General features: G+C 43.5%; 1 protein-coding gene across 3 annotated transcripts in view; it reads left to right on the plus strand.

The window, feature by feature from the left end:
* Nucleotides 1–26,858, plus strand: part of INPP5A (inositol polyphosphate-5-phosphatase A) — a 222,461-nt gene that overhangs the window by 152,188 nt on the left and 43,415 nt on the right. For all 3 annotated transcript variants that reach the window (XM_030486241.1, XM_030486240.1, XM_030486239.1), the window contains exon 9: nt 260–344. In XM_030486241.1, the coding sequence (XP_030342101.1) occupies nt 260–344 (85 nt within the window). The remainder of the gene's footprint in view (nt 1–259; nt 345–26,858) is intronic.

Consider the following 26,858-nt stretch of genomic DNA (forward strand, 5'->3'; position numbering starts at 1 on the left):
CAAAGTTGCTTTCCTCCACATTGCTCTTTCAGCCAGACGAGAAATGAAATACATTATTTTGCTGGGGTTAGAGACAGAATTGCCTAAGCAAAGAAAATCAGCCCAGAAACACAGTTAACATATTGTTCCAGTATAAACAGGTAGTTTTGGTCTTCGCAATAATTATTTCTGACCTGTGCTTAGACATAACACATGTGTATGTGCGCACCCTCACATCCATGTGCAGCTGAATGACACAATTGTTTTGGTTTTTTTCCAGAATTATAGATCAGCGGTTTGAGAAAGTTTCATATTTTGTCTTTGGAGATTTCAACTTCAGACTGGACGCCAAAGCTGTGGTAGAGGTAGGACTTTCCTTCTGCTTCTCTTGTAGATTCTACCAACTTTTACTTATCAAGTATTTTTTCCTATGGAAAAGTGACTTAACAGACTAATCTTAATATTGACATCGGACTTGGCTAAGAATACTTTTAACAGGAATATGTGACAGGTAACTAAGGATCACTTTTTGGGAACCTGCTGGAGCAGTTAAGGGATCACGGCTGGCACACTGCCTTCCTTCTCGGTGGTTGTGTGTGAAAGGAATTTCGGCTGTAGGTGCAGAGTCCATGTCACCTGTGCATGGTCCTGTATGTGGAAAGGAGACCATGTGGGGACCATTTAAGGTGAGACCTGGAGGTTTCACAGTGCATGCAGGAGTCTCTTCCTTCAGAGGCACGTAGATCTCTTGTTTGAAATCTCTTCGGGCTCCAGCACAGGGGACCATATTTCTGTTCTATGCTTGTGACTTCTGCCATATGTTTATAGCTCACAGTGAATGTCACAGCCCTTTACTGCCAGCAGAGTAAGTGCTGGTTTGTATTTCTACTCTGTAGGGGGAAAAAGAGAGACATTTCCTAAGCATCTGTGATAGAACTCCATGCTCTAAAAATACCAGCAGACATTTGTGCAAACCTTTGTGACAGTAGCATTCGGTGTGGAAGGGTGACTGGAAGATTTGTATGAAGCCAAAAAGAATGAAGTAAACCTTCTTCATCATGGGTTGAGATTACCTTGACTGTACTGCTAAGGCTCAGAAATGATATCCAGGTTGAAAACAAATTTAATCTCATGGTTTTCCCGCTGGAATTTTAGAGATACTTTAATGTCTTTTTGGTGTCCTTGAGGTTAGGCGTGTGTCTTCTAAACCAAAAGCTTTTACTTGGTAAATCAAGCAGTGGGAAATAGGTGCCCCAGTGTGGAAGGCTGGTTACCCCTCATATGGATGCGGTGCAGTTCTCCTTCCTTACAAGGCAATTAGTCCTTCAGCTGCTGAGCAACAGGGGTTTGACGTTACAGCACTGCCTCTGCAGCTAACAACTTTCCTTCTTGGAATTCTTTATACATGGCAGTAATTTAACCAACAAACTTAAAACATAATTGAAATTAAATCCAAGTCACTGATTCCGAGTATGCAGCTTCATCTTGCATATGTTAAAGACAAAATCCTGCTCTGCTACACTGCGGTTATCAGAGTTATCAGCAGTGTTTATAGATTGTTCTTGAAATACTTTGCCTGTTTGGTTTTCATTCACTAGTGGTGCAATAGTATTACTGAGAAGGCTCCTTTCTGAGCACACCTCTATCAGTCATGCTGCAGCAGAGTTATCTTCTGCACCCAGTACTGGTGAAGGGTGCTGTAAGTTTCTTCTAACTTACCAACTGCCTCGCGGGCTGCAGGGCTGAATGCAGAGGATGCTTTGTTACCAGTAGATTAAGATTCTTACATTTGTATCTGCGAGTTTCAAAGTGATCCACTTCTAACAAAATAACATCACTAACCACAGATGATGCATACGGAGTGAGCTGCACAACAGGTAGTAAGAGTTCAAATGACTCTTAGTCCTGACATGGTGCTTTTTGCCTGTGAATGCTTTACCAACGTCAATTAAGGTGGTTGAGTTGAGCACACGAGGTGTGATTTGAAGATGAATCAGGTTCATTTACCCATTCTTCCTAAATCAGGTATGTGCATGTGTGAGTGTAAAAAGCATTGAGATAATGTATCTTCCCTGTTGCTTTATTTGAGAAGTAGCATACCCAGTTCATTAACCAGAACTGCACCCAGCTACTTTGCAACATTAATTAAACATAAGTAAAGTTGATCTTGAAACTTCCACTTGTAATGTACATGGTTAAAGTAATACTGAGCTTTTTTTCTGTAGTCTTCTGCACTTGGTACGGTTTATAAACTGGTATGTCAGAAGATCCAAGAGATGTAAGAAGTGGTTGTCTCATACAGTTCACTATAGAGAAGCGATGGTACAGGCAGTGTTTCCTTGACAGCATCTTAACAATGGAACAGTCGTGCATGGTTCCATAGTAAGGATGTAGCACTCTGTTTTCACAGTGAAGTCTGGGCTTCTAGGAGACAGATCCTTTCCTAAAGTGTCATTTGGAAGGGCAGAGTTACAGGCCACCTCTAGTTGGAATTATTCTGGATAGGACCTAATGGTTTGATGGTGTGTAAGATGTGTAAGATCCAATCCCAGATCACTTCACAAACTGGTTTATAAATGGTGCTTCTCAGCTGTGCTGTTTTTCCAAAGCTGGCAGAGGGCTATTCAGCAGTGTAGTTAATACTACATTTTAAGGGTTAATTTTAAGGGGTTTTAAGGAATTTTAAGGGTTAATCCATTGACCTATCATCTTTGTATGTATTACTGAATTTATCTCTGCTTTTCTTGCTGACCTTTGAATTCCCTCTTGAGACTGCAATGTGCTGAATGCTTGGACAGTAAGATCCTACCAGCAATTCCTGTGTTGTGGAAACGTAGACTGTGCTTATACTAAACACAGAGAATAAAGTCTGTTTCTAAAGGATTACTCAATTAAGCCATTGAAAGAGAGAATCTGAGAGCTGTTTCAAGCGTGGAGTCCAGACACTGAAGTGCAGTGTGCTAAATCAGATGCCAAAAATGTTGTGCTTATGAATTCAGAATTAATAGACGATAAATCATTAATATATAACTTATTAAACATTATATGTGAACCTTAATCTAAAGGCATATTGATTTTCTTGCTGGGAAAATCTGCTTTACTATTGTTGGAGTAATCCGGGGGGGATCAATAAAACAGGTAGAGGCTTCTGGCCATGTGTGCATTAACAAGGGCATTGTCCAGGGGATAAACTGGCAAGAAAGAAGTAGGATGTCTGTAGCATAACAAGCATAGCAAATACAGTTGGTTTATAGTAGATCTGAATTATAGTTTGAGCATAATTTGTAGCTCAGCGTGATGATATTCAGAGACATACCTACAGCTCATCCACTGAAAGCATTTTAAAGCTGTCCTGCAAAGGGCCAATGATAAGGTTCTGTTTCAGTCTGGTTTTCCTGAGCTGATGCATGATTCAAAATACAGGGAGCACAAGAGGAGCTGGAACCACCAGTTTGGTTCCACCAAACGCCCCACACCCTGGCGTGTGCCACGCATCAAGGCATCGGGGGCTCTGCCAGCTCTTAGCCGATGGTGCCCATCGTGGCTTGGGCTGAAAGACCTCGTGTGATGCCCGATCCTCCTTCTCCCATGGACAGGCTAAAGCCCCCAGCCACTGAAAATAACTGTACGGAAGTGAAATGCTGGTGAGAAATTATAAAGGTTCAGCATTGCTCTAGTGATAATCACTAGGGCCTGATCCTGATGCACCCTTCTGGGTCTGTGTAGCTGAGCTGCGAGGTCAGCCCCTCTCCCTAAGGGAGATAAACGCCACTACTTGGTTGCTGTAAAACATCCAGAAAATTGAATCATAGACTCTCAGACTGGTTTGGGTTGAAGGGACCTTAAAACTCATCCAGTTCCAACCCCCTGTCACAGGCACGGACACCTTCCCCTAGAGCAGGTTGCTCCCAGCACCGTCCAACCTGGCTTTGAATCTTCTGTTGGCAGCCTTGCTCTTGGAAGGCATCACCTTTTCAAAGGTCCATTGTGGACCTGTTCAGGCCAGCAAATTACTGACCCTTCTGCACTCCTGCTTGTGGTGTTGGTATTGTGGTCATTCAGTGCTGAACATCCTCAGTTCGGCATCCTTCGTGTAGAAGTATTTCGAAAACCAAGCCTTGTAAGTGGGAAATGTATTTAGTAAGGCAATACAAGAGATTTACATTTCGCCAGGTTTCGATCATTTTAAGGTATGCTCTAAGACCCTTTTTATTTATTTTTTTTTTCTGGTGGTCAGATAAATTCAGTTAATCCTCCAGCTGCAAAGTTGGACAACTGTTTTGTGCTGTTTCAATTCAAAGATTTGCCTACTAAATTTCTTTTAAATACTAGCTGTTTGGGGTGGTACAGCATTCTAATGATTTTCCCACTGCTGCCAGGTGTCTTCCAGCACATCTACTCCCAGCATGTTCTGGAAGTGTTTACGACATATACAAAATTACTGTAAAAGTCTATATTAGTTTGACTGTGTATTCTAGTATGCATTGGCTTCTCTGCAATGTCTCTAATACAGGTATTGTCACAGAATTTCACAGAAGCAGGAGTTTCTGATGTTTCTCTGTGTACAAGGTGGTTCTCCTACAATTTTTCCAGAAGTTCTGCTCTCCCTGTGTTTTAAAGACAATTCACGTGGGTCACTGGAGTCTTTGCAGTTATCTGGAATATGTTGCAAACTTACAGTAGTGTGTGTGACAAAGGTAGATTTTCTGTTTCTGGAAAATTATCTTCTCGAATTGAAAGGAGAGTTGATGAGGTGGCTTTAAGGAGAGCTGCAGCAGCAGTGAGGTGTGCTGTAGGCTGAATAGTCCAGAAATTGAAAAATGATTAGGAGTTATTTGGTTCTTCAAAAAAGGCAGGAGGGTAAATGCCTGGAGGTTCTGAAATGAAACAAGACTAGTTGGCTCTCAACCTAACAAAACTAGGATACTAAAATCTCTGAAGCACGTTAAGGGTAAGAAGGGAACTGAAGTTTGTGGAGGGATAAATGAGAGGTTTATTACAAAGACCTCTGAGGAGGACAAGTTCTTTTTTTGGGGATGAGAAGTCAAAGGATTGAAGCTACTGCAAGTGAATGCATGGAAGAGGTAAGTCAACTCAAACTTAAACAGGGGAAGTTTAGGTTAGATATAAGGAGGAAGTTCTTTACAGTAAGGGTGGTGAAGCACTGGAATGGGTTGCCCAGGGAGGTTGTGGATGCTCTATCCCTGGCCAGGTTGGACAGAGCCTTGGGCCACATGGTTTAGTGCAAGGTGTCCCTGCCCATGGCAGGGGGGTTGGAACTAGATGGTCTTAAGGTCCTTTCCAACCCTTACTATTCTATGATTCTATGATTTTAATTCTCTTCTGTCAGTCCCTGAGAACAGCAGCTTGATACCTGCTGTGGCTGTTGTTGACCACACAGGCTTCACGCTGTGATGTGTCCAAGCCATTCTCATCTCCACTTTTACCATTATATATATTTCACTTTTTTACATTGAAACATCTTATTAGCATCTGGAGTTTTCTGTAAACTCTACAAACACTTGCTAGTGTAAATGTGGAAGCATAAATCTCTCCTTGTCTCCTCCTTCATGTGGATCTATGGAAGTGCAAGTGGGAGGGTCGTGACCCCCGTCAGTAAATTTGCAGGGCTGCGAACGCACTGGCATCCCGCGCGGGTTGTCATTTGGTGTCTTTAACATGCAGAGGTGCCCTTTCCCCTCTGTTTGTTAGAGCAGATGTTGGAAAAAGAGTGTTTCCAGTCTCATCCGTTTGCCCAAGCGCTGTGCTGGCACTCGGAGGCTGCTGCTGTGCCTCAGTGAGGAGCTGTCTCCTCTCACCATTCCCCTGCGCCAGCCCAGAACATCACAGCTTCGGCTGCGGTCGTCAGTAGAACTATTTCTCCTTCTGTCCTTCTACCTCAGTGAGTCAGTTTACTAGTCTTGCTCTATTTAAATTACCATTCAAGTGTCAGGTGGGCTAAAGGAAGGACGAGTATTTTTGCTGTCAGCTGGCCACAGTAATGGTCTATATTAACCTTTGAGGAGTACTGTATTTTCATATTTTAAAATAAATTAGTTATCCACTAAAATCCTTACCTATAAATCTTTCTAATCCAATTTATCCATCTTAGGAAAGTACAATCAGGCTTAATAAACCGGGCTTATTCTAACTGGTTTGGAATAAAAACCTGTGTCTGTATGAGACTGCTGATTCAAAAGTCTCTTAAAGTTCCTTGTACTTCCAAGAAGAGAAGAAGGATAATTATGTGCTCCTCGGTGCCAAGGATTGCAGCTCAGGAATACGAAGTTCAGTATGCAAACCAGAGGTCTTCAGTAGAAAGTCATATTAATCACAAAATCCGTTGCTCGAGGTAAACCATAAGCTTCACTTGTATCCAGAAAAAAAGTTTTCCCTCACTAAAGGTCACCTTGTTAGGGCTGACAGTAGCTTGCTAAGCTGCAGAGGGATAAAGTGAAGATTTATAAAGGTTGCAATAGAAATGCTGTTTCGGGTTTCCAGTCATTTTGGCCTATGAAAAGCCTTCAAACTCTAGCTGCAGAATATGAAGCAAAATCCTCATCTTAAAGCTAGGAATTCGTGCTTGTCCGTGTTGCGGTTTAAGCCCAGCCGGTAACTCAGAACCACGCAGCCACTCACTCACTCCCCTGCTTCTTCCTCCCCCTGTTCCTGGAGGGATGGGGAGGAGAATCAAAAGAATTTAACTCCCATGGGCTAAGAACAGTCCAGTAACTAAGGTATAATACAAAAGCGCTACAGCTACCACCAGTAATAATAATGGTAAGGGAAATAACAAGGGGAGAGAATACAATTGCTCAGCACCCGCCGACCGATACCCAGCCCGACCCGAGCAGTGATCTGGGCCTTCCGGGTAACTCCCCCCAGTTTATATACTGGGCATGACGTGCTGTGGTATGGAATAGCCCTTTGGCCAGTTTGGGTCGGGTGTCCTGTCTCTGCTTCCTCCCGGCTTCCCCTCCTCCCTGGCAGAGCATGAGACTGAGAAAGTCCTTGGTCGGAGTAGACATTACTTAGCAACAACTAAAAACATCAGTGTTATCAGCGTTGTTCCCAGGCTGAAAGTCAAAAACACAGCACTGCACCAGCTACTAAGGAGAAAAATGACTGCTATAGCTGAACCCAGGACAGTCCACTACCCTGTCTACTCAATGGGTTACATTCAGCCAAGGTATTTCCTTTCTAACCTCTGCCAAGCAGCTGTTTGATAAACCATAACTGGAATTGCTGATTAAATGTTTTTTAAAAGGGAATAACTACTCATTAAGAGGTTGCATATGTAGCTACATCATTCACTTGCATTGTGCCTCCCTGCCACCTGCAACCATTTGGCTGTATATTACCTAGTGAAAGAGGAACTTCATTCTAGCATGACTTGTTAGCCTCTGCCATATTGATGCTCCAGTGAATCACATCATTTTCATTTGGTCATACAGTCTTGGCACAATATGATGGTCTTCGTTTTGAAAAGACCGTGGTGGCATCATATCTTTTTATCAAGTGAGCTTCTGCCAGCAAAAGATGAAGGAGCATTCCCTGTTAGTGCTGTGATGTCTTCATCTACAAAACAGGGCCTCCGCCTGGGATGCATCTCGCTGTCTCTTGAACAAACATCCTTTGTTCATAAAACAAAAAAGCTGATGATCAGCTTTTCTGTCTAACAAATTGATTTAGATCTTACCCAAATGTGAGGAAATACTTTAAGTTGGAACATGTTTCACTACGGAGTCCTGTGCTTTGTGCAATAACCAGGATCTTTGCAAACGCCAGACAACAAACGAGCCGTTGGTGATTGTTATCAAAAAGATGAACAACTACTTCGGCAATTAGCTCTGATTTGGGAACCTGGTTCTCAGTGAGGTGGTTGGGCTGTGGGTGAACATGGAGACGTGATTCCCTTCTCATCTTCATATGTGTGCTTCCCTCAAGAAAAACGGGTCGCCTGGCAGGATGAGGCTCTTGCTGTCTTGCGGTATTGGTGTCAGCACCAGCCATCTTGCTATGTTGTTATCACTTACTTGCAGAAGATGCTTTGAATACATCAGAAGTACATGGCAGAATTGCATATTGCTTTTTTAAAACTTCTGGCTCTCTTTACTTTGACAAGTGAGCATTCAGGAGAAATCAATAATGTTTAATTGTATTAAAAATACTGACATAGCGTTAAAAAGTAAGTGTACATAATTGTGGGCATATGCAATTCTGCCTCCCTAACCAAAACCAAACCAGACATTGTTCTCTTTTCTAGGCAGTGATGTGCAGATGTCTGTACATATACATTTAAGATCTGAGCTGTGTGGTAAGCTCTTATAGGTCCTGCCGAGTTCCTCAGCACAGAAGTGAACCATCTGTTCTGTGACAGCATAACATGGCATCTGAAGCACTGAAGTATTTTTAATGCATGATCTGTATCATTGGAAGATTGTTCTGTTTAACACAGTTAAAGAGCACTTGGTCATTCTCAGAATGCTTTTAATACCCTCCTCTTCCTGTAGCTTTTAGAGCTGGGCAAAGGAGGAGGCACAGGTATGCAAATGCTGCAAGCAGACCCATTCCTACAAAAGCAGTAAATTCATTAAAGGTTGACTAAACTGAAGCAGGGCTATGAAACCTCATTATGTCCTGTTAAATCTTTAAGTAGTTATGAAGGAAAGCTGGTAATATAGTGCTACAAATCATGCAAAAGAGCCCCTTTTTACACGTATGAAAGAAATTGTTCTTTCTTTCTTGTGTTCTTCAGTTAATGTGGTCTTTTGCTCCATAGTGGCAGCTGGTTTAAAAGTGTAATAGGGTTCCCTGCTTCCTTCAGTAAAGTGATAGTAAGCCAACCTTATAAAAGAAAAATGGCATTGCTTTATTTCTGAAATAAACCTGCATATCATGAAATGAATTGTTTTAATAGCTTGCAAGCTTCAGCTCCTGTGTTCATTCCAGTTAGAAATGTGTGTAAGATCCTCATTGGTTTTATCTTCTCAAATAGCTCATTGTAAATAGCTTTGTCTTGTAAAGATTTTAACTTTCTTTACAAGTTAAAATAGTTCTAGGAAATGTTGGAAACAATCTGGGTGAAATGAAAATGTAACAAAGATTTATTAAATGAAAAGGCATACAACTTCAGCTCCATAAGGACAGTTTTATTAATGAATGTAAATTGCAGCAACACATCTGAGGCACCTGCTAAACGTTTGGTATAAATTACTCTCACAGACATTGTGATGAGTTTCATATTGTAGCCAGACTTATAAAAGCATGCAGATTGCTTCCCCAAGGGACTGGATATTTACTTAACAGTGTGGTTAATTGCAATTATTTATTTTCCAGTGATTACAAATGGCTTCTGCATTAAAGATATATGTGGCTATTAGGAATTATTCAATTACCTCTCTTTTTCCCAGTAGTCTATGTCAAACCTGAGCTCGGATTCCCAGAGGAAGTCAGTAGCATATTAACTCCGTATGTTCCTTACTTTTTGCTGGGGCCAGGACTCTAGTCCTAAGTGCTCTCAGCAGATCTGGTTTGAGAAACACTCATTACCCGGCCCTGCAGCTGATTTTTTGACATCTCGGCCGGTACTGATGCTGCTGCCACACTTACTGGCAAGATTCATAGGAGGTTAATTAAATCCATCTTCAAAACAACGAGGGGCCAATGAGCCATATCCTCGTTGCAATAGTAAATTAAATGATGCAATTGTTTCTACTTCCATCACAGGTAAGGGGAGAGATGAGTGAATGGATTGTTCTCCGGCTGCCTCCTCTGGGGCCTGGGAGGGTCTAGCAGCATGTGGTCATAAACCTGCTTTTAATCTGTGGCTCCAGGACAAGATGACAGTGTTATCAGCAGGCGGAGGTCCCGCAGGCGGCTCCGTCTGAAAGATGACACTGTTTAAAAACTGAGAGGAACTCCATGCCCAGCAGGGCTCCGCAGCTCCTCCTGCTTCAGATGCAAATGGATACAAACACGGTTATAGAGCAGAACAGAAAAGATGATGCGTTGATCAACCTTGGCATCGCTTGGGTAGTAATTAAAATGTACACAAATTAAATACAATTATCTGGCACTTTCTAATAGTGCCGAGCGTCATTAAACTAGTTAATAACGGGGTGTGTGGGCTCGGCTCTGGTGCTGTGATTGTTCGGAGCGCATGCCTGACGCCTTGGTGGCCGCGCTGGCAGCTGGGGGGCCGGGCTGGCACCGGCTGCCGCGGGTGACGGCGGTACCAGCGGCGCCCGTCTCGGCAGCGCGCGATGTGCCGCACACCGGCCGCCCGTCACCGGGCACGGGCAGCACCGGGGACCAGCCCCTCTCACCGCGGGGATACCCGGCGACCCGGCCTGGGAGGCGGGAGGGGGCGAAGGAAGCTCCTGCAGGGCGTGCGTCTTGCGTCAGGGGCTCGCAGGTCCTTGCTAGCACGAGGAGCTGTGCTCCTGACAGAGCAGCGAACATGATCTGGAGGGAGACCTTGCAGCGCTCCTCAGGCTGGCTGGTTCAGGGGCTGAGACTTCGTTCCCATGCACGTAGAAAACTCGTCTTGAGAATGGCTCAGTTAATACTAAGCCAGATATTCACTGCAGGCATCCGCTGCAACCTTCCCAGGATAACAGTGCTAATAGGGCTGCAGGTTAAAATTTCTGCTTGGTGATGTACCCATTAAGAAACAGGTCCTGAGATTTGTTTGCCAAGCCTTTGACAGTGCGCAGCGTTTTTATACCTGTGACAAGTGGAGCATTCGAGTGGGAATGCAGGCAGCACTTCATTGCATGCTGGTCTCTGAGCACAAGCAATCCATGGGTTTAATCAGGACAAGAGGGCTCATGGTATTGGAGGAACTGTAGCTAGAAAAACAAGCATATAACCAGCCATTCATAATATCCTGACTGGAAAATTATTTTTATGAAAGCAGGTTTAGTTTGAATAGTTCAATGTAGTGCTGTAATGCATAGTGAAAGCCTGTAATATTTAACTAAACCGTAAAATTTAACTAATGGAAGCCTAGAAGGAGTCTTTTCGAAAAACCACCATGTAGTATAAGATGGTATTTTGTTTGCTTATCAACAAATTGAGAAGAGTTTGATATCCATCTGGCAATGAAGGAACAGGATCCTGTCTGCCCCTGTACCATACACAGGAGTTCCTGTTGCAGTGGCAAGTTTTATTCTTGGGCTGGAGTCAGAAATACAGCAAGAGCTGCTGAGCCAAATACACAGAATCTCTGGGTATGAGTGCAGCTGAGTTAAAACATTTTTTAAATGGTTAACATATTTTTACCTGAAAACAGTAATTCTCAAGAGTGAGAGAAGAGTAACTGAGGAACCATGGTCCATGTTTTGTGAAGCAAGAAAACCCTTATTCTTATTTCGATTTGGGCACACGTTTAGTGTTGGCAGAAGAAAAACCCTATAATTGCTATAAAGCTTACACTGGCACCTCCTTACCACTGACTCGTGGTAAATGGAGCAATACTTATGCAGAATGGGCAGATTGCAGTGCCTCAGGTAGACAAAGCGTATTTGTGGTAGGCCTTTTAAGTGAGTCAGGCAGCAAACACCTTTGTGTTCACTGTGGCATTCAGAGGTTTGGCACGTAGTTCAAATCCTGATCATTGTGGCCACCTTATCTGAGCTGTTGTGTAGTAAGAGAGTCTTCAGATTCGTATGGCTTGGGGAGTTGCATGCAAATGGTACAAGAGGCTTTCTGAGGAAGACTCGCACAGTGGTAGTGGAGAACTTCTAGAAGATTTGTGTTGGATGCAGATCTCCACCATATTCTGTCATTTTGTGCATTACTAAAGGAAATGTTGATTTTCCGATCCACATGATGTATTCACAAATGTACCTTTATTGATATTGATAATTCAGACAGCAATTGTACTTTTCTCAGAATAGGATTTCCCATAATGTATAATTTTTCCCGGTTCCAATTTGAGATGAGAATTTGACATATCAAAGCAAAATACGCAGAATGACAATCCAGGAATCCGAAATCAGCTGTAGTAGTTGTGATCATTTTTAAGTTGCTGCTTCTCAAAAAAAATGAGTAAGAGCTTCCTGGCCAGTTGTGCACTAATGCAGGTACTTTCAGTTGAGACCTCTAAAGATTTTCTTTTCCTCCTGTGAGTGAACCAGAAATGGAAAAGAGGGGCTAGCACGTTGACATCCCACTCTAACAGGGTGTTTCGAGACCAGGTGCACATGCTCCAGCCACCCAGAAAGAGCTCTGGGTAGCTCTGAAGCAGTCACACCCCACCCCACACTCCTTGCAGCCACACTCATTCTGATCCTCATGGATAATTTTAACCTGCTTAGATTCTTTGCAACCGGGGATTTTCTTAGGCGGAGGGTAGGACTTAGGAATTAATCTGAAGAGTGCACAGTAAGTTATCACAATACACTCCCAGTTGGTGCAGCCAGATGACAAGCTGTGAAAGCGAGAAGGGAAAAACGCTTTGGGAAATGCCGGCCGGCCCTGACATGGGGAATAATTGATAGTAGGATCGGTGGAGGATTGGAGAGATGTGGGCTTGTGAACTGGTTGAAGAAGCTTAGGTTCACAGTCAGGTTCAGAGGATAGTTTTGGTGGTTGTGAGGGTTTTATTGGAAGGTGGAATGAGTGGTAGGAGTTTGGGCTGAGTGGTTAATGAGACAGTCATGATGTTAGCTGATGAAGAATCATGGGTTTGGGTTGACCTGTGACATATCACTGGGGAGGGGAAGGTGGTGTTCTCTCTAGCTTAAAAGGCTGGTGCTGGTACATAGCTTGTGGTGGAGGACTGAGGCTCCAGGGCCTAACATTTTAATGCTCCTGTACCTCACGTGTGTGGTGTGATGGGCTGACCCCTTCTGTGGTGTGGGCAGTGACTGCGACAGCCCTAGAGAGCAGTTGTCAGAAGGCGGAGGAGCCGAGGCTTTCTCCTCAGGGTCAGGCCTGGGCCATCTGCTTTCGGTCTGCTCAGATGTGTGTGTCACATGAAGAAGATGGGCTCTCACAGGAGCTGCAGCACTCAGCCAACAGGCAGTGCTGTCCCAGCAAATAGCCACCACGTCTGTCTAGCAGGGGGCAGATTCAGATCTGGGGAGCACAGCAGGGGTTGTGCCTGTGAGTCCCACTGGAAGATGGGTTTGAAGGAGAGAATCCTCACCCGGCTGTACCAGCTTCATAAACCTACCCCATGTCATCTTGTCACTAGATCCAGGTAACCAGTATGCAGTAAACTGCATTATTTTAAGCTTCATGTCTCTGAGGCATGGGGGAAGAGAAGGGTAGTGTTATTTTGAATGTCCCCCTTACCCAGAGGCCATTTGTTTCAGCTATCTGCTGAAAGGGTGCAGGGGATGAAGTGATGGTGTTGGAACCATTCTTCTGCCTCTCACTAATCCTGCCTAAGGACTGAGGGAGCACTGGGAGTGCGTCTTGTGCGTGCTGTGTGTTCGAAATGGTGTCACCTCTGTCCTGTACTGCGTAAAAAATCTCTTAAATCTACAGTCTGACCATGGAGGTCAAGTTAGTTTCTTCTTACACAAAGCCCAAAAGGCTTTCTTAGAGCCTTTTGGAGGGAGCAAAGAGCAGGAAGGGGGCAGGATGCGAGTCCCTGGCAGTGACTGATACCTTATCTCCTGTGAAAATGTTATCATCCAATCTCTATGTTCTTTGAAATCTAATTCTGAATTTTTGCATTTCTGCTTCCACAAGAGCTCTGTTAGGATGCTATTTACAGCTATTACAGGCTTTCACAAGGCTCAATAATACGTAATAATGTAATCGGTAAAGCCATTAAAGGGTTAAAATGAATTTTATGAAAAGAGATTATAGGATCTTTATCACATGTTGTTTATCTGATCAACAGTTAACAATTTAAGACAGTATTATTCTAGTAAAAAGAAGATTTGTTTCAGATACTGACATAAACATCCCCTCATAATAGTGGCTTTTCATTTACTGCATTGCAATGTACCATAAGCTTAAAGGCACAACAGCTCCTTTGTGTGTCTCAATAATGCTTGTCCAGAGTGATGTCAGTCAATTTTTGACCTATACAGTCTGATGTTATTCTCAGCAATCACAGAATAGATTTTTTTTTTTTTTCATTAATAAGACTATGCCAATAAAATCCTTGAAAATTCTCATGTTCCTTTTTTGGTACCTTCCTCTGGAAGACCAAGGTGTGTTACCCACGTGGACATTTCTGCAAAGGCATTAGGATCTTTCATGTGGCTTCTACTGGCTTTTGTTGCTCCCTTGTGTTATTTTTTACATACCATTGGGTAGTTAGAGGACCACTTCATGTGCTGACTTTCCAAACACTTTTTTAATGTGCTGTTTCAGGGAGATAAGTAACTGCTAATGGTTAAATAGCACTTTCTAGTAGAGGCTGAAAATCTATATATACCTAGAGATATATATAAAAACCTCTCTCTATATAAAACCCTGTATACGTGAAGTGGCATCCTGGTAGGAGTAAATTCTGAGTTCAACCTCCGCTGTAGCACTCCAGGGTCCCGGAGGTAGTCCCATACGGAAAGTATATGAAGGGTCAAGCCCTTTGTGCTCCTTGGGAGCTATTCCTTCAACGTGGAAAAAAGGTCTATAGAGTGCTCCAGGATTCATTCAAGATGCACCTGGATTACAGCACCATTGCTGCTCATTGCATTAAGCCACTCTAGCAGGCTTTTTGTGTGGCACTCAGATCACCTTGCTTCCACAGAGACAGTAAAGAAATGCATGTCCTGGATGAAGTCTTTATGGAAATCACTTTGTGTTTCTGTAGTGCTATTTCTAGATTACTTTTATCCATATAGCTCTAATGCTTCCCTGAAAATAATATAATTCTTTATATGCTTTCGCCTGAACACAGTGTAACTGCGGTACTATCATTAAGCTTGCGGAAGCACAAACTTAACCTGGATAGAGTTGGACTTCCATATGGATCCTGTATTTCCCTGTCATTTGGGGGGTTTTTGAGTCCCAGAGTCCCTGCAACACAGCCCCTCAGCTCCCCTTGGAGAACAGCTCCAGAGTGCGGGTGCCACTGCTTGCTTTCTCTGCCCTTCAGTGTGAACCATAGAAAGACCACAGGAGGTGGCACTGTGCAACCCAGCCACTACCAGTGCTGGAGGAAAGTCAAGTATCTGCTAAATGCTTGAGTGACAACAGCTGAACTCAAGCACACCAAAGGTCCAGAGTGTACAAGAGATTTAAATTAGAGATTGCCAAAGTGGGATGGAAATTTGTTTTCCTGCTGTCCACCGGGTATTTTACATTATATAAAATGAATACTAGATGATAATGGCCAATCTGGTCGCTTGTATTGATTTAATTCAATAAGCAGCTTCACCTCCACCTTTTGCATGCACTTGGCTTAAAATATATGCATTATGAAGACAGTGATTCGAAGTCTTTAGGAAATCAATATCAAAACAGGATTCTGTTCTTCAAATACTGACAGCAGAATAACTCTAAGAAACAATGGCAAACAATAAAAGCAGGGATAGACAAAATTAAGGCTGTGGTTCTATTGTAGCTAGTCTCTACAGAAGTCTCAAGCAGTTGCCAGATACTGCATATTGTATGTGTTTTAGCAAATAGCTTGCACCGACCCCTTGCTGTCAGAATTTCTGGTTGAAAACCTGTGCCCATTGAAAGGAAAGGCAATTTTTGCCAATGGTTTCTCTGCAGTTGGCTGTTTCACTGAATTTTTTTGCCAATAATTGGCACAGGGTTTTTTCAGCCATGAGTGTGCCCTGGGAAGATACAGAAGGGTGTATGTGGGCTGTTACCATTAACAGTGCTCCTGCCTTCAATAATTTCCCTAGAACGATTTTCCCTAGAAACCTGACGTCACAGCCTGTAATGTTACAGTATTTAAGCGGAGCAGCTCTGTGTGCTAATTTATTGTGGGTTTGTGATGGTAATTTTAAACTCCTTTCATACTGGCAGCTGAATTTCCTGCACATTTAGTGTAGTTCCAAGAATTTAAAGGGTGTCTTTTATGGAGTAAAACATGTTCCAGTTAGTGCAAATCATACTGGTTGCTTAGTTGCTACAGACCTGAAATCAAAATGTTATGGATAGTTCAGTGCTGCAGCATACAAGCAATACTGTGTTACTGACATTCATTCAGAAAAAATATTTATAAATGCCATTCAAAACCCTGGTCTGTTTGGGTTTTCCCACTCTGAAATATCTGAAGGTGGTCCCGAAGTCTGGGTGTAGTGAGTGTCCACTGCGTAGACAGGAGAATTCCTTTTCAGCAGGTGTGGAAGGCCCATCAAGTAAAACTCTTTCAAGTGTTACCCACTTGTAAACGTCACTGAATAAACCAGCACGATTTATTTTTCATATCCGCCTTTGCTTTTTGCAGTTTTAACAAGTGTGAATTTCACGAGGACGTGGGCATTGCAGGTGCCACGTTTGGGAGCTCTGTGCATGTCTGATAGTAAAAAATTCAGAGTTAGTGTTTTCCTTGAATGGACTGGCAAGCTTCTTACCTTGCCATATGTCTGTATGAATCCAGTGCTCAGTGTGTGTTGATGTGAGGCTGCCATGGACTTGGGCAGAGAGGTGCCTGGGCAAGTTGTGGACATTCTGCAGCACAGGGCAGCTTTGGTCAGTATGGAGTTGGATTCCTCCCAGATCATCACTCCAGCAGTTTTGTTGTTCCTTCATTATTCTGTGATTTCTTTCTCTTTTCTCTAGTCAGGAGTATCATTTGCTGTGTTCATTACTTCTAGACATTTAGAGCAGGATCAATATTTTACTGTATCTGACCAGGTTTCCATTTAGGAAGTAGGACAAAAAAATTACATCTTCTATTTCATCCACTTAATAAAACTGAAAATGCTGCTTCAGAAATTGCAGAGATCTTCTGCGTGTATTGCTGCTCTACATGCAGAAACAGAAAACGCTTATCACATGAAGATTATGAAGCATACAGTAGTGTGTTAGTAACGGAGGAGCTCAGCTGGTAGATGTGGTCAATTTTAATTGTCCATCTGTAGCCAACAGTCTTTAATGTTGGTTTAGAACAAATTGGGACATTGCAGAATCCTAAAAGAGGGATAAATTTGTGCCTGTAGTTAAGGGGGAGGAAAGGAGGGAAGCACTGAGCAAGCTTCTCACTAGCTGAAAGCTCATTAGCTTGACACTCATTTCAGGCAAACTAATGGAAAAGTTGTTAGCGGGAAAAAAATGAAAGATATAATGCAGTCACAAAATATGCTTGAATGAGGCAGTTTGTCATGAGATTAACAACCTGGATGAAAATGGTGATCAAGTGATTGCATGGCAGACCAGGTTCATTGGGAAGGTACCATTGTGTCACTGCGTTGGGCTGTGCTTGCATGTGCAGAGCACTGGGGAGTTCATAGTAGGCAGAGCAGCAGGAGACATTGAAGGTGACAGCTCAACCTCAGCTCCCATGGCAGTGCCATGACATGTGCCATTAGTGCATATTTAGGTGCATTTTACACGTGGCTGCAGAGCTGGGATATTGACATCCATCAAACATCTTCATGTGCTGAAAAAGCATGATTTGGCACGAGAGGAGAGTAAGGCACTCTATCTTTTTCCCAAGACCCTAGGTCAGGTCTGGATGCCAGAGGAATTCCTTTCACAGGTATCAGATTTGCAGAACCTGGCTTCTTAGACCTCCATTATATTGAACTTCAGCAGCCCTGGCTGGTAGTTCCAAGCGGGTTTCCCAGGAGTTTGCAGTTGGAAGGCTGCTGTCTCCATGTTCTGCCGTGTTTAGAGCAATGTTCCCTTTTCTTTCATGTCTGAGTGATATTTAGAAGGTACCAATAGACAATGTCAAATGAAAAATCATGTCTGAGAAATTAGCCACAGGAGTGATTCATATGAGGTCCTGTTCTTGGAGCGACTGCCAGAGGAATTGGTGGATATCCCGTATCTTATCAAGAGCTAATGTCTTTCTGAGGATTTGTTCAGTGAAAGGTGCCATTTGCTTCAGTTCAGGAGGAAATTGGTGCAACGGGGTGGTCTGTGCTATATATGATGAGACTTGACAAATGCACGGTCACTTTTGGGTTGAGTTTTGACTTGTAATTTCTTAAAGCTTCTTAAGCAGACTTAGGTATCTCCTGTCTCAGCTCTGCTTTTCGTTCAGGTTATTCCTGCAGAGTTTCATGCTGGTGAATGAAGATTCCACTTCTTTATTTCTTTACCATATGCATCTCTTTGATGCTAATCATTAGCAAGTTAACACTGCACCTGACCACAAACAGCTGATGAAACACTTCTTTTAAGTTATCCACTCTGTTCCTGGCAGAGACAATCAATACGTAAAATCTATGCAAATGTGAGAGTTCAAGTGAGGGCTATCCTGAAGGGGACTTAAGCTATGCGCCTGCCTTTGTGCCAAATTTTCCAGGAGTTTTTTTCTCCTGTAATGAATACATGTATTTTGTGCATTGGAGCATGGCACAGGCCTTTTGGATGGCAGGCTCTGCAAGAAAGAGGAAGAGAGTTTTAATCACAAAAGCACAAACTTCAGTCAGAGAAGTGATTCTGCACTTTGTTTCATTTGTAAATGGTGCGTATTGGCTTTTGTGACATAGAACCCAGGTCCAATTCAGGACAGGGCCTCATGGATTCTTTACGTAGGACTTTGTGAGTATGAAATTGTGCACATGAAAGAGAAGGAGATTGAACATAATTTGTTCCAAGAGCTGGCTGGAGATTTTTTCCAATCAAGATTCTTTCAGCATATTCCTCTTTGTTGAGCTATAAGCAGCTTTTAAAATAATAGCATTAGCCGATATTTCAGGACTTCACTGGGTGTTCCCAGCTATGGTGATTAGTTACAAGAAACGAGAAATGCCGGTATTGTAACCTTTTAATGGATATGGGAGACTTGTAAACTCAGTTGAGATCTGAGCAATTTGTAGATTTCAAAATGAGCTGTAGAGTTCATTGAAAAAGAAAAATGCATCATTGAAATTCATGGGGCCACTTTGGTTTTCTTTGCTGAGATTTATCATTGAAAGCCATATTGCTTTCCCTTTGCCTTTATTTAAAGCTCTTCAATACATTGTTTTTAAGGTCCATTTCTTTTACAAGCTTTTCCTTTCAGCTTGCTCAGGGTTTCAGGTCCTATGAACATCTGTTTGTGCCTAAAATCAGCCAGGACCTGGACTGTATCCTGCCCCCCTACCCCCTTTTGTTTCCAGAGGCTATTGTTTCCGATTTCATGCTATCAGAGGGGCTGCATGTTTTCCTGTGTGAAGTTGTCAGAGAGATAAAAGCACAGGAGCAGGGTCACATTTCGAGGGATGGGCATGAAAAATTGGTAAAATGTATCTTGAGGGCCACCCACAAGACTTGCTTGAAGAAATTCACAAGTAGAGAGCAGAATGATAATTCTAGAGTTGAGCAGATTCCAAAGTGGAATTGGTACTGGTGAAATCAGTGTTTAATGCACAGAAGTCTCTTAGTCAAATTTACGCTTAGCTGATTTATTCCTCTGCAGTAGCTTGGGAGTCTCTGGTTGGACTTTGCTAGGAAGGAAATGCCATCATCTTCATTATGGTGTCTGCCCATGTCTCTTCAGCAGGAGGATGAGATTTAAAGCAAGTGTGTTACACCTCTCAGTCACCATCAATCCACTGGCAAAAAGAGAGACATAGGGGAGGGCCTCTACTTGTCCAAAATGACCACTGTGATACCAGACCTGCAAAGGATACTGTAGGAATGGTAGTAGAAAGACAAATAGTGCAGCTTAATTAATTAACGTAACAAAATCCATTTTCCAGGAGGAAAGCGCGGCACCAGGCTTGTATCAGGCTATAGTTTTTAGTACCGTAAAGCATGATTACACAAAGAGGCTTCCCATTTGGTCTCACCTGAATTCCAGAAGTGGCACCCAAGTTTTAAAGGATGCAGAATAATTCCATTGGTGGCAGGAGGAAGGACATCTGCAGTGAGATCTACAGCTGCCTTGGACAGTGCAACAGAGCACTCTCCACACCTGTGCTAACAGGGCAGTACTAAGAGCTTACCTGTATTTAAGTGCTAATAAGCCAGTTGAAAGTTCTGTCCATCCTTAACATACTATCAATACAACTAGATCAGGGTTTTGCCAGTTCATGTGTCCTAACAGTCTGAACTGTTTTCATTTAGGTCTTGACTAAATGTAAAATGAGAAGGTGGTTTTAATAACACTGGTTTGGGTCAGCGATTCACTAAAGAGTTACTTTTATTTTAGGAGCTTATAATGAGGGTTTTGTTAAAGTGTGTGACAAGGAAACAAACGAGATATTTGAGTTGTAGTTTTTCCATGGGCAACCGTTAGATCAGGAATACCAAGCAAGGCATTATCTTGCTGCCATATAGCTTCTGAGTTAGTAAATGGTGTGTGTGATACAAATCAGTCTAATACCAGAATTTTAAGGGAATACATTTTTTTCTATAGCTTTTTCCCGAAGATTAAAGCCATTATTTTTCTTAAATATTTTTTTCTTAAATTTGCAATTTACTATGAGAAACTAAATTCATTTTTTGTGGAATTTAGCAATATTTTTGGCTAAATTCAGCCAAATTTTGGAAATTCAGGGGGGCACTAATATGCAGGTGGTTTGGGGTTTTTTTGCACTGTTTTTGTAATATAGGAGAAAAAATACTAAATACAGAATCACAGAATCTTAGAATGCTTCAGGTTGGAAGGGACCTTAAAGCTCATCCAGCTCCAAGCCCCTGCCACGGGCAGGGACACCTTCCACTAGAGCAGGTTGCTCCAAGCCCCTGTGTCCAACCTGGCCTTGAACACTGCCAGGGATGGGGCAGCCACAGCTTCTCTGGGAAAAGTCTGTGCCAGCGCCTCAGCACCCTCACAGGGAAGAGCTTCTGCCTCAGAGCTCATCTCAATCTCCCCTCTGGCAGGTTCAAGCCATTCCCCTTGTCCTGTCCCTACAGGCTCTTGTCCAAAGCCTCTCTCCAGACATGTTTTAAAAGTACAATAATTACTGAATGTATATCTTTGTGGCAGTATTTGTAGAGATTAATTCATCTATAAATAGAAAAAGGAGAAAGCAACACACAGCCAAGTGTTCGACAGTTCTGCTGGTGACTAAATAAAAGCACCAAGTGGGTATTTGTAGCTAAGTAGGTATTTGCACTTGTGATCACTCCTGGTTTAGAGCCAGTCGCAGCTCCCGGTGCTGCAGTAGGTGCCTTGTCCCAGTGCCGGAGCAGGTCCAGCACGCGCCGCAGTGCTGCCAGACCAGCACCAGCAATCACAGACCCTGCAAGGTTCCTGTTGTGTACAACAAGGGTTACCCCAAGGGCCATGCAGGGCACCTTGGGCTGGGCATAGGCCACGTGTGCAGAGGCACCTCTGCAAAGGACACCCAAGCGCAATTTCAGTTTGGGGGGGAAAACAGCTGTATGCTTATTTACCAGCCTGTATGCTCACTTATCAGCATGCTGACAACCACACTTCCATATCTTGCATCGCATCCAGTATTACGGAGAGGAATTTTAACTTCTGTTGTGAATACTGCTGGTAACATCCATTTCTGGTCTCATGGGTATAAATTCTTTCTGAAATCACAGCTTTTCCATAGCAACAGTTCTCTTTGGCATACCTGTCTGATTTTGGCAGGGTGAAAGAATTTACTTTGTTTAGCTTTGTCTCAACAGGGAAAAGAGCAAAGGCAAAAGTAAAAATTAATCGCACATCTTAAAATCCATTACAACATCTCCCTTTTTTCTGACTAAAAGTGAGTGAAAAAGGCCTCTCTAGAGGAAATAAAGAAGAAGTTATTACAGATTTCACTTTTTTGTAGAGTATGAAAAAGCTTTCTGTATGTTAAACAGTCTTGTGGACATCTGGCATGATTGGTTTTAATCTGCTAACTAAAAAGTCAGGATTAAATCTTGCTTTACACCTCTTTGTATTGCAGTCAGTAAAGTGACAGAGCTGCTCTGAAACAATGGCACTACTTATTCCACCCAATATGCCATGTGGTAGATCACCCCCTTTTTCAGCACCACTTCTCTGCGAAGACAATGAAGCATCTGGTGGGGTTTTCCTGCGTCCAAGATATTTTTTGTCCGTAATTTCACTCAGCCAGTCTGCTTAGCTCTCCCTTGGTGCTACTTTTTGAGACAGGGCTTGCCAAACCCAGTGGCAAGAGGTCAGGAGGCCAAAGTGATGAATTTTTATGTGCCTGTTCCTTGTGTTTCTGCTCAGTCATGATTCTTTGCGCACTGTGCTGCCTCTGAAAGGGAGCCACAGTGAGCAATTTGTCCTCCTGGGCTGGAGAGAATGGGGAGGCAGATGAGTTAAAGTAGCATGTATGACTGCGGACAGAGACGCACACAAGCGTTTTCTTATGGCAGAACAGAATACTCCTGTCACTATTCAGTGCGAGAGAGATTGGGAGATTTGTAGTCTGTTGGCTTTCGATCAAGTGACAAATGAATTTAACAGCACTTAAAGATACAGCAGAAAGAATAGCACTTCACCAAGTGGTCTACAGCTGTTGGCTTTAAAATGATGTTGTGTTAACACTTTTGAACTTGCATTTATCCCCCTCTCTGTGTAAGTGGGAGCTCTCTGTACTTCTCAGCATGTCTGAATCAAGTTAAAAATGTTCACCTGTGTTTCAGAAATCCTGTAGAATAGGCTTTCTGGTTGTTTGCCCAGTTGGGTCCCCATCCCAGTCCATCCAGAAGGATCATTGGTCCATCTGAGCAGAGGACCACAGAAGCTTCGTGTCCTCTCTCAGTGGTGCTCGAACACCCGCTGGTGCCGGTTAAGCCACAGATTGGCATTCGTGGCTGGGTTAAATCTGTCCAGATCCCCAGCCAGCCATGAGAAGTTGCTGTTCCTCCAGGCCTTCTCTCTCTGATCAGCTGTGCTGCTCTACTTGCTCAAGGGCTGCGCTGCCTTTTGTTGTTGGCCAGCAGCTGAGCTTTGGACTCGGGCACTGGAGGCAGTGTCCTGGAGGGAATTCTGAAGATCAGGATAGAACAGGACAAGACAGGATTGGAAGGGGTCTAAAGCTCCTCCAGCTCCAACCCCCTGCCACGGGCAGGGACACCTTCCACTAGAGCAGGTTGCTCCAAGCCCCTGTGTCCAACCTGGCCTTGAACACTGCCAGGGATGGGGCAGCCACAGCTTCTCTGGGAAAAGTCTGTTCCAGCGCCTCAGCACCCTCACAGGGAAGAGCTTCTGCCTCAGAGCTCATCTCAATCTCCCCTCTGGCAGGTTAAAGCCATTCCCCTTGTCCTGTCCCTCCAGGCCCTTGTCCAAAGCCCCTCTCCAGATTTCCTGGAGCCCCTTTAGGCACTGGGAGCTGCTCTGAGGGCTCCCCAGAACCTTCCCTTCCCCAGGCTGAACTAGCCCGACTCTTAACATCTCTTACAGCTGTCAGAAATGAAACATGGGAGCAGTAACATGAAGTACCAAGAATTTAAGCCAACACTTAACAGAATTCTTTGGTGCTTCTTGACTCGATTCCAGAATGGGACAGGGTTCACAGTAACTGGGGTCTGTCAGTGTTGTTCTTGGCCGTCCCATGGCACTGACAGGTGCACTGCCCACCACGGCTGCTGCCAGTGCTCCATGCAGTAATTCCATGTTATCTCACTCAGAACATAGAGCAAGCCTCAGAAACTCCCATGCAGCATTTTGTTCCACCAACTAGCACTGCCAAAAAGAGTTAATTCCAGAGTTTTCCCCTTAAATTAACAGGAGTTTTGTACCAAATCAATGACGTGACACGGTTCAGGATCAAGGCTTGGCTTCTGAAGAGTGACACCCTTTGGCTTCCACAAAGTGGAATTAAAACAGCAGGTGTCATCTATGCATTGCGTGATGCACTCTCATTACACTGTTTAATAGTATTTTTGCACTTGTCTGCTATTAAGCTTATCCTCAGAAATGAAAACTGGAGCTGAGTTTAAAAACCTGAAGTGTCGGGCAGTTCTGAAATCAAACCACTTCCCTACCTAAAATCTGTGTAAAGCCTTTATGCCCTTAGGCAGACACTGGCTGCTTCTAATCACAAAGTAAGAAATGCAGAGAAGTACAAAACTTTGTTTTAATTTCTGTGATGCACAATAGCAAAATAAATGTCCCTTAAAGAACGAGGGAATTGAAGCTGTTGAAGGTGAAGGTGACCTGCATGAGGCACGAGTGTGTTCTGGGCTGCTAGCAGCTGAGGCCTGTGCTCTTGCCAAGTCTGAGCACGACTGTGAGACAGATGTGTGCCCTCCACCTCATCAGATAACCTCAGGTATGTATACCAAAGTGGGAGAGATGTTAATACTCTTCCATCATTTCCCATAGATGGGAAAAGAACACCCTCCCTCTGAGTTAACTTCACTCTTTAATTCACCTATTCCCAGGAGCACTTATCCACACATTAAAATACATGCTTTTTGGATAAAATGAATGAAGGATATCTATGTAAAATACTGTGCAAGATGTGGACCCAAGGTTTACTATAATCTCCCTGATAAGATGGTCAGATTGACTGGCAGATCAGTACCTGTATGACACATGCACAACATCCAGTAAAAAGACAGGAAACGCATAAAAAGCTGTTGTGGGGTAAAACAGTTGATGTGGAGAGCAGGCAATAGGGTAGCATGTTCTACTTACTGCATCTCTTCACCACCCCTGGTATGGCAGCTTTGTATCCTCTCTGATGTGGTTACCGATGGTGTAAAGAATGAAGGGTGCTGAGGCGCTGGCACAGGGTGCCCAGAGAAGCTGTGGCTGCCCCATCCCTGGCAGTGTTCAAGGCCAGGTTGGACACAGGGGCTTGGAGCAACCTGCTCTAGCGGAAGGTGTCCCTGCCCGTGGCAGGGGGTTGGAACTGGAGGAGCTTTAGTCAGGCATTGGAACAGGCTGCCCAGGGCAGTGCTGGAGTCATCGTCCCTGGAAGTGTTCCCATACTGCATAGATGAGGGCCTCAGTGCCATGGGTTAGTGGTGGCCTTGGCAGTGCTGGGAAACGGTTGGACTTAATGATCTTAAAGGTCTTTTCCAACCTGGCTGATTCTGTGATTCCCTTCCCACCCAAACCATTCTAGGATGTGCTCACAGGTGGCAGAACTGGGGCTGCTGTAAACTGCCTGCAAGGTTCAATCAGTCCTGGAATGAATACAGGCACCAGAGACATGTGATTGGCATGGATTTGCCGTCAAAAGACAGACCGTACATTAGCAGAAGCACACCAGAGGCTTCACGCTCCACCCCACCCAGCCCCTCAGCATCCCACTGCCCTGGGCGGGAGCTCACCCCTCTGGGAATACTCAAAGAGAAAGCAGTTTTGCATCTTGATACTCAAGTGGCTTCTCATTAATGCTTTGTTATATTTGTTCTTTATTCAGCTAACATTTATCTCACTGCCAAGTTAAATTCCTGCTCCTGGAAGCTTATTAGTATTAAAAGCATAGTAACTTCTCTGAGACCTTATTGCTATTTACACACAAGTGAAGTTAACACAAGTTAATATACAGTCTGAGGGATATTTTTTCAAGTAAAAGCATGTGTCTCATCAGATGGTTTTGATTGCTTTCGATTGGGGAATTCGGCTCTGTCATTTCCTAATTGTTTTCATCAGCTCTGTGGCCAAATGCCTCTGCACCCTGTGTAGAGCGAGCTAAAGCAGGTCTCCATTTCAGTGGCAAGTAGTTAAAAAAGCACAGTGTTACCCATCCTGGAGCTAAACACACAACTTCACTGACTCAGAAAGTTACCCTTGCTGTGGAGGAAATCACATCGGCCCCTCAGACGTGAGGAGGAGCCCAAACAAGGCAGATGCTCCTGTTATTCCCAAAGTAACAAATCTTTTACCTTGTTGGTTGTTCCAAATACAGTTTGCATCCAGATGATAATAACAAATTGTTTGGTTTTCCTCATTTAGTAAGTGTCAGATTAATTTGGAGTTTTGAGCAGCATTTCAGAAGCAGCATTTCACTGTCAGATGGTACCTGTACCACAGTGTATGTAACCAGAATAAAACCAAGTATCTTCTATTTAACTGATTTGGTTGCTCAGGCCCTTATTTCAGCTGGCTCATGTCAGATTCTTCAGACTGTGCACTTCTCTCCTGCACTTGTAGCAGCACACATGGCTCAATCTGTGCAGCTTCTGGGAAATTGCAAGTGCCAGTTTTATTTTTTTTAAGAAGAATTCGAAGTACTGGGAAGTCCCAAGGGGGGTGTTCAGGTCACTGGGGAGCACATCCTCAGGATCAGTAGAGGAGGCGATAGGAAAGCTGGAGCCTATATGTGCGTGGATTTTTTTCCTTTCCCCAGGGCTCCCCCCCACCCCCGAAAAGTTTGTTGCAGCAGTGACAGACACTCAGGGGCTCAGTCACACGTCGGGAGGGGCCTTGGGAGCCTGAAGGATGCTTAGAAAGCAGGAGCGCAAAACCAGTGAAACACGAGGTGTGGTTTGCAGCAGAGGAGCGCTGTTGGCAGGGGCAGCAGAGCAGGTCACAGCCCTGCAGAGGCTTTCCATATAGACATGAGAGAAAAAGAAATTCTACAATATATATTATGGAATATTGTGTGTGGTTTACATATATAACACAATTGTTTTAATGCCTTTATCTCTTTTTACTGTAAGTATGCAGAAACAGTCTAAAACATTTTGATGTGATATATATCTATGGGAGCAGCTGTATTCTGATGTAAATACATTTATGCTGTAAATCAAAAGGTTTCCAGTTTCTGAGGATTGCAGAGCTTAGAAGAAATTCCAGATTTGTCTCTTGCCAATGTAAAAGCCCTTCACTCCTTGCTTTGCAGAGCAGGACACTTTTATTACATTCTAAGGCAATTATCAGAAAACTTCTTGCTATGATTTACAATTTGATGACATAAATGATT

This window comes from Strigops habroptila, chromosome 5 (assembly GCF_004027225.2).
Source record: "Strigops habroptila isolate Jane chromosome 5, bStrHab1.2.pri, whole genome shotgun sequence".
Classification (NCBI taxonomy): Eukaryota; Metazoa; Chordata; class Aves; order Psittaciformes; family Psittacidae; genus Strigops; species Strigops habroptila.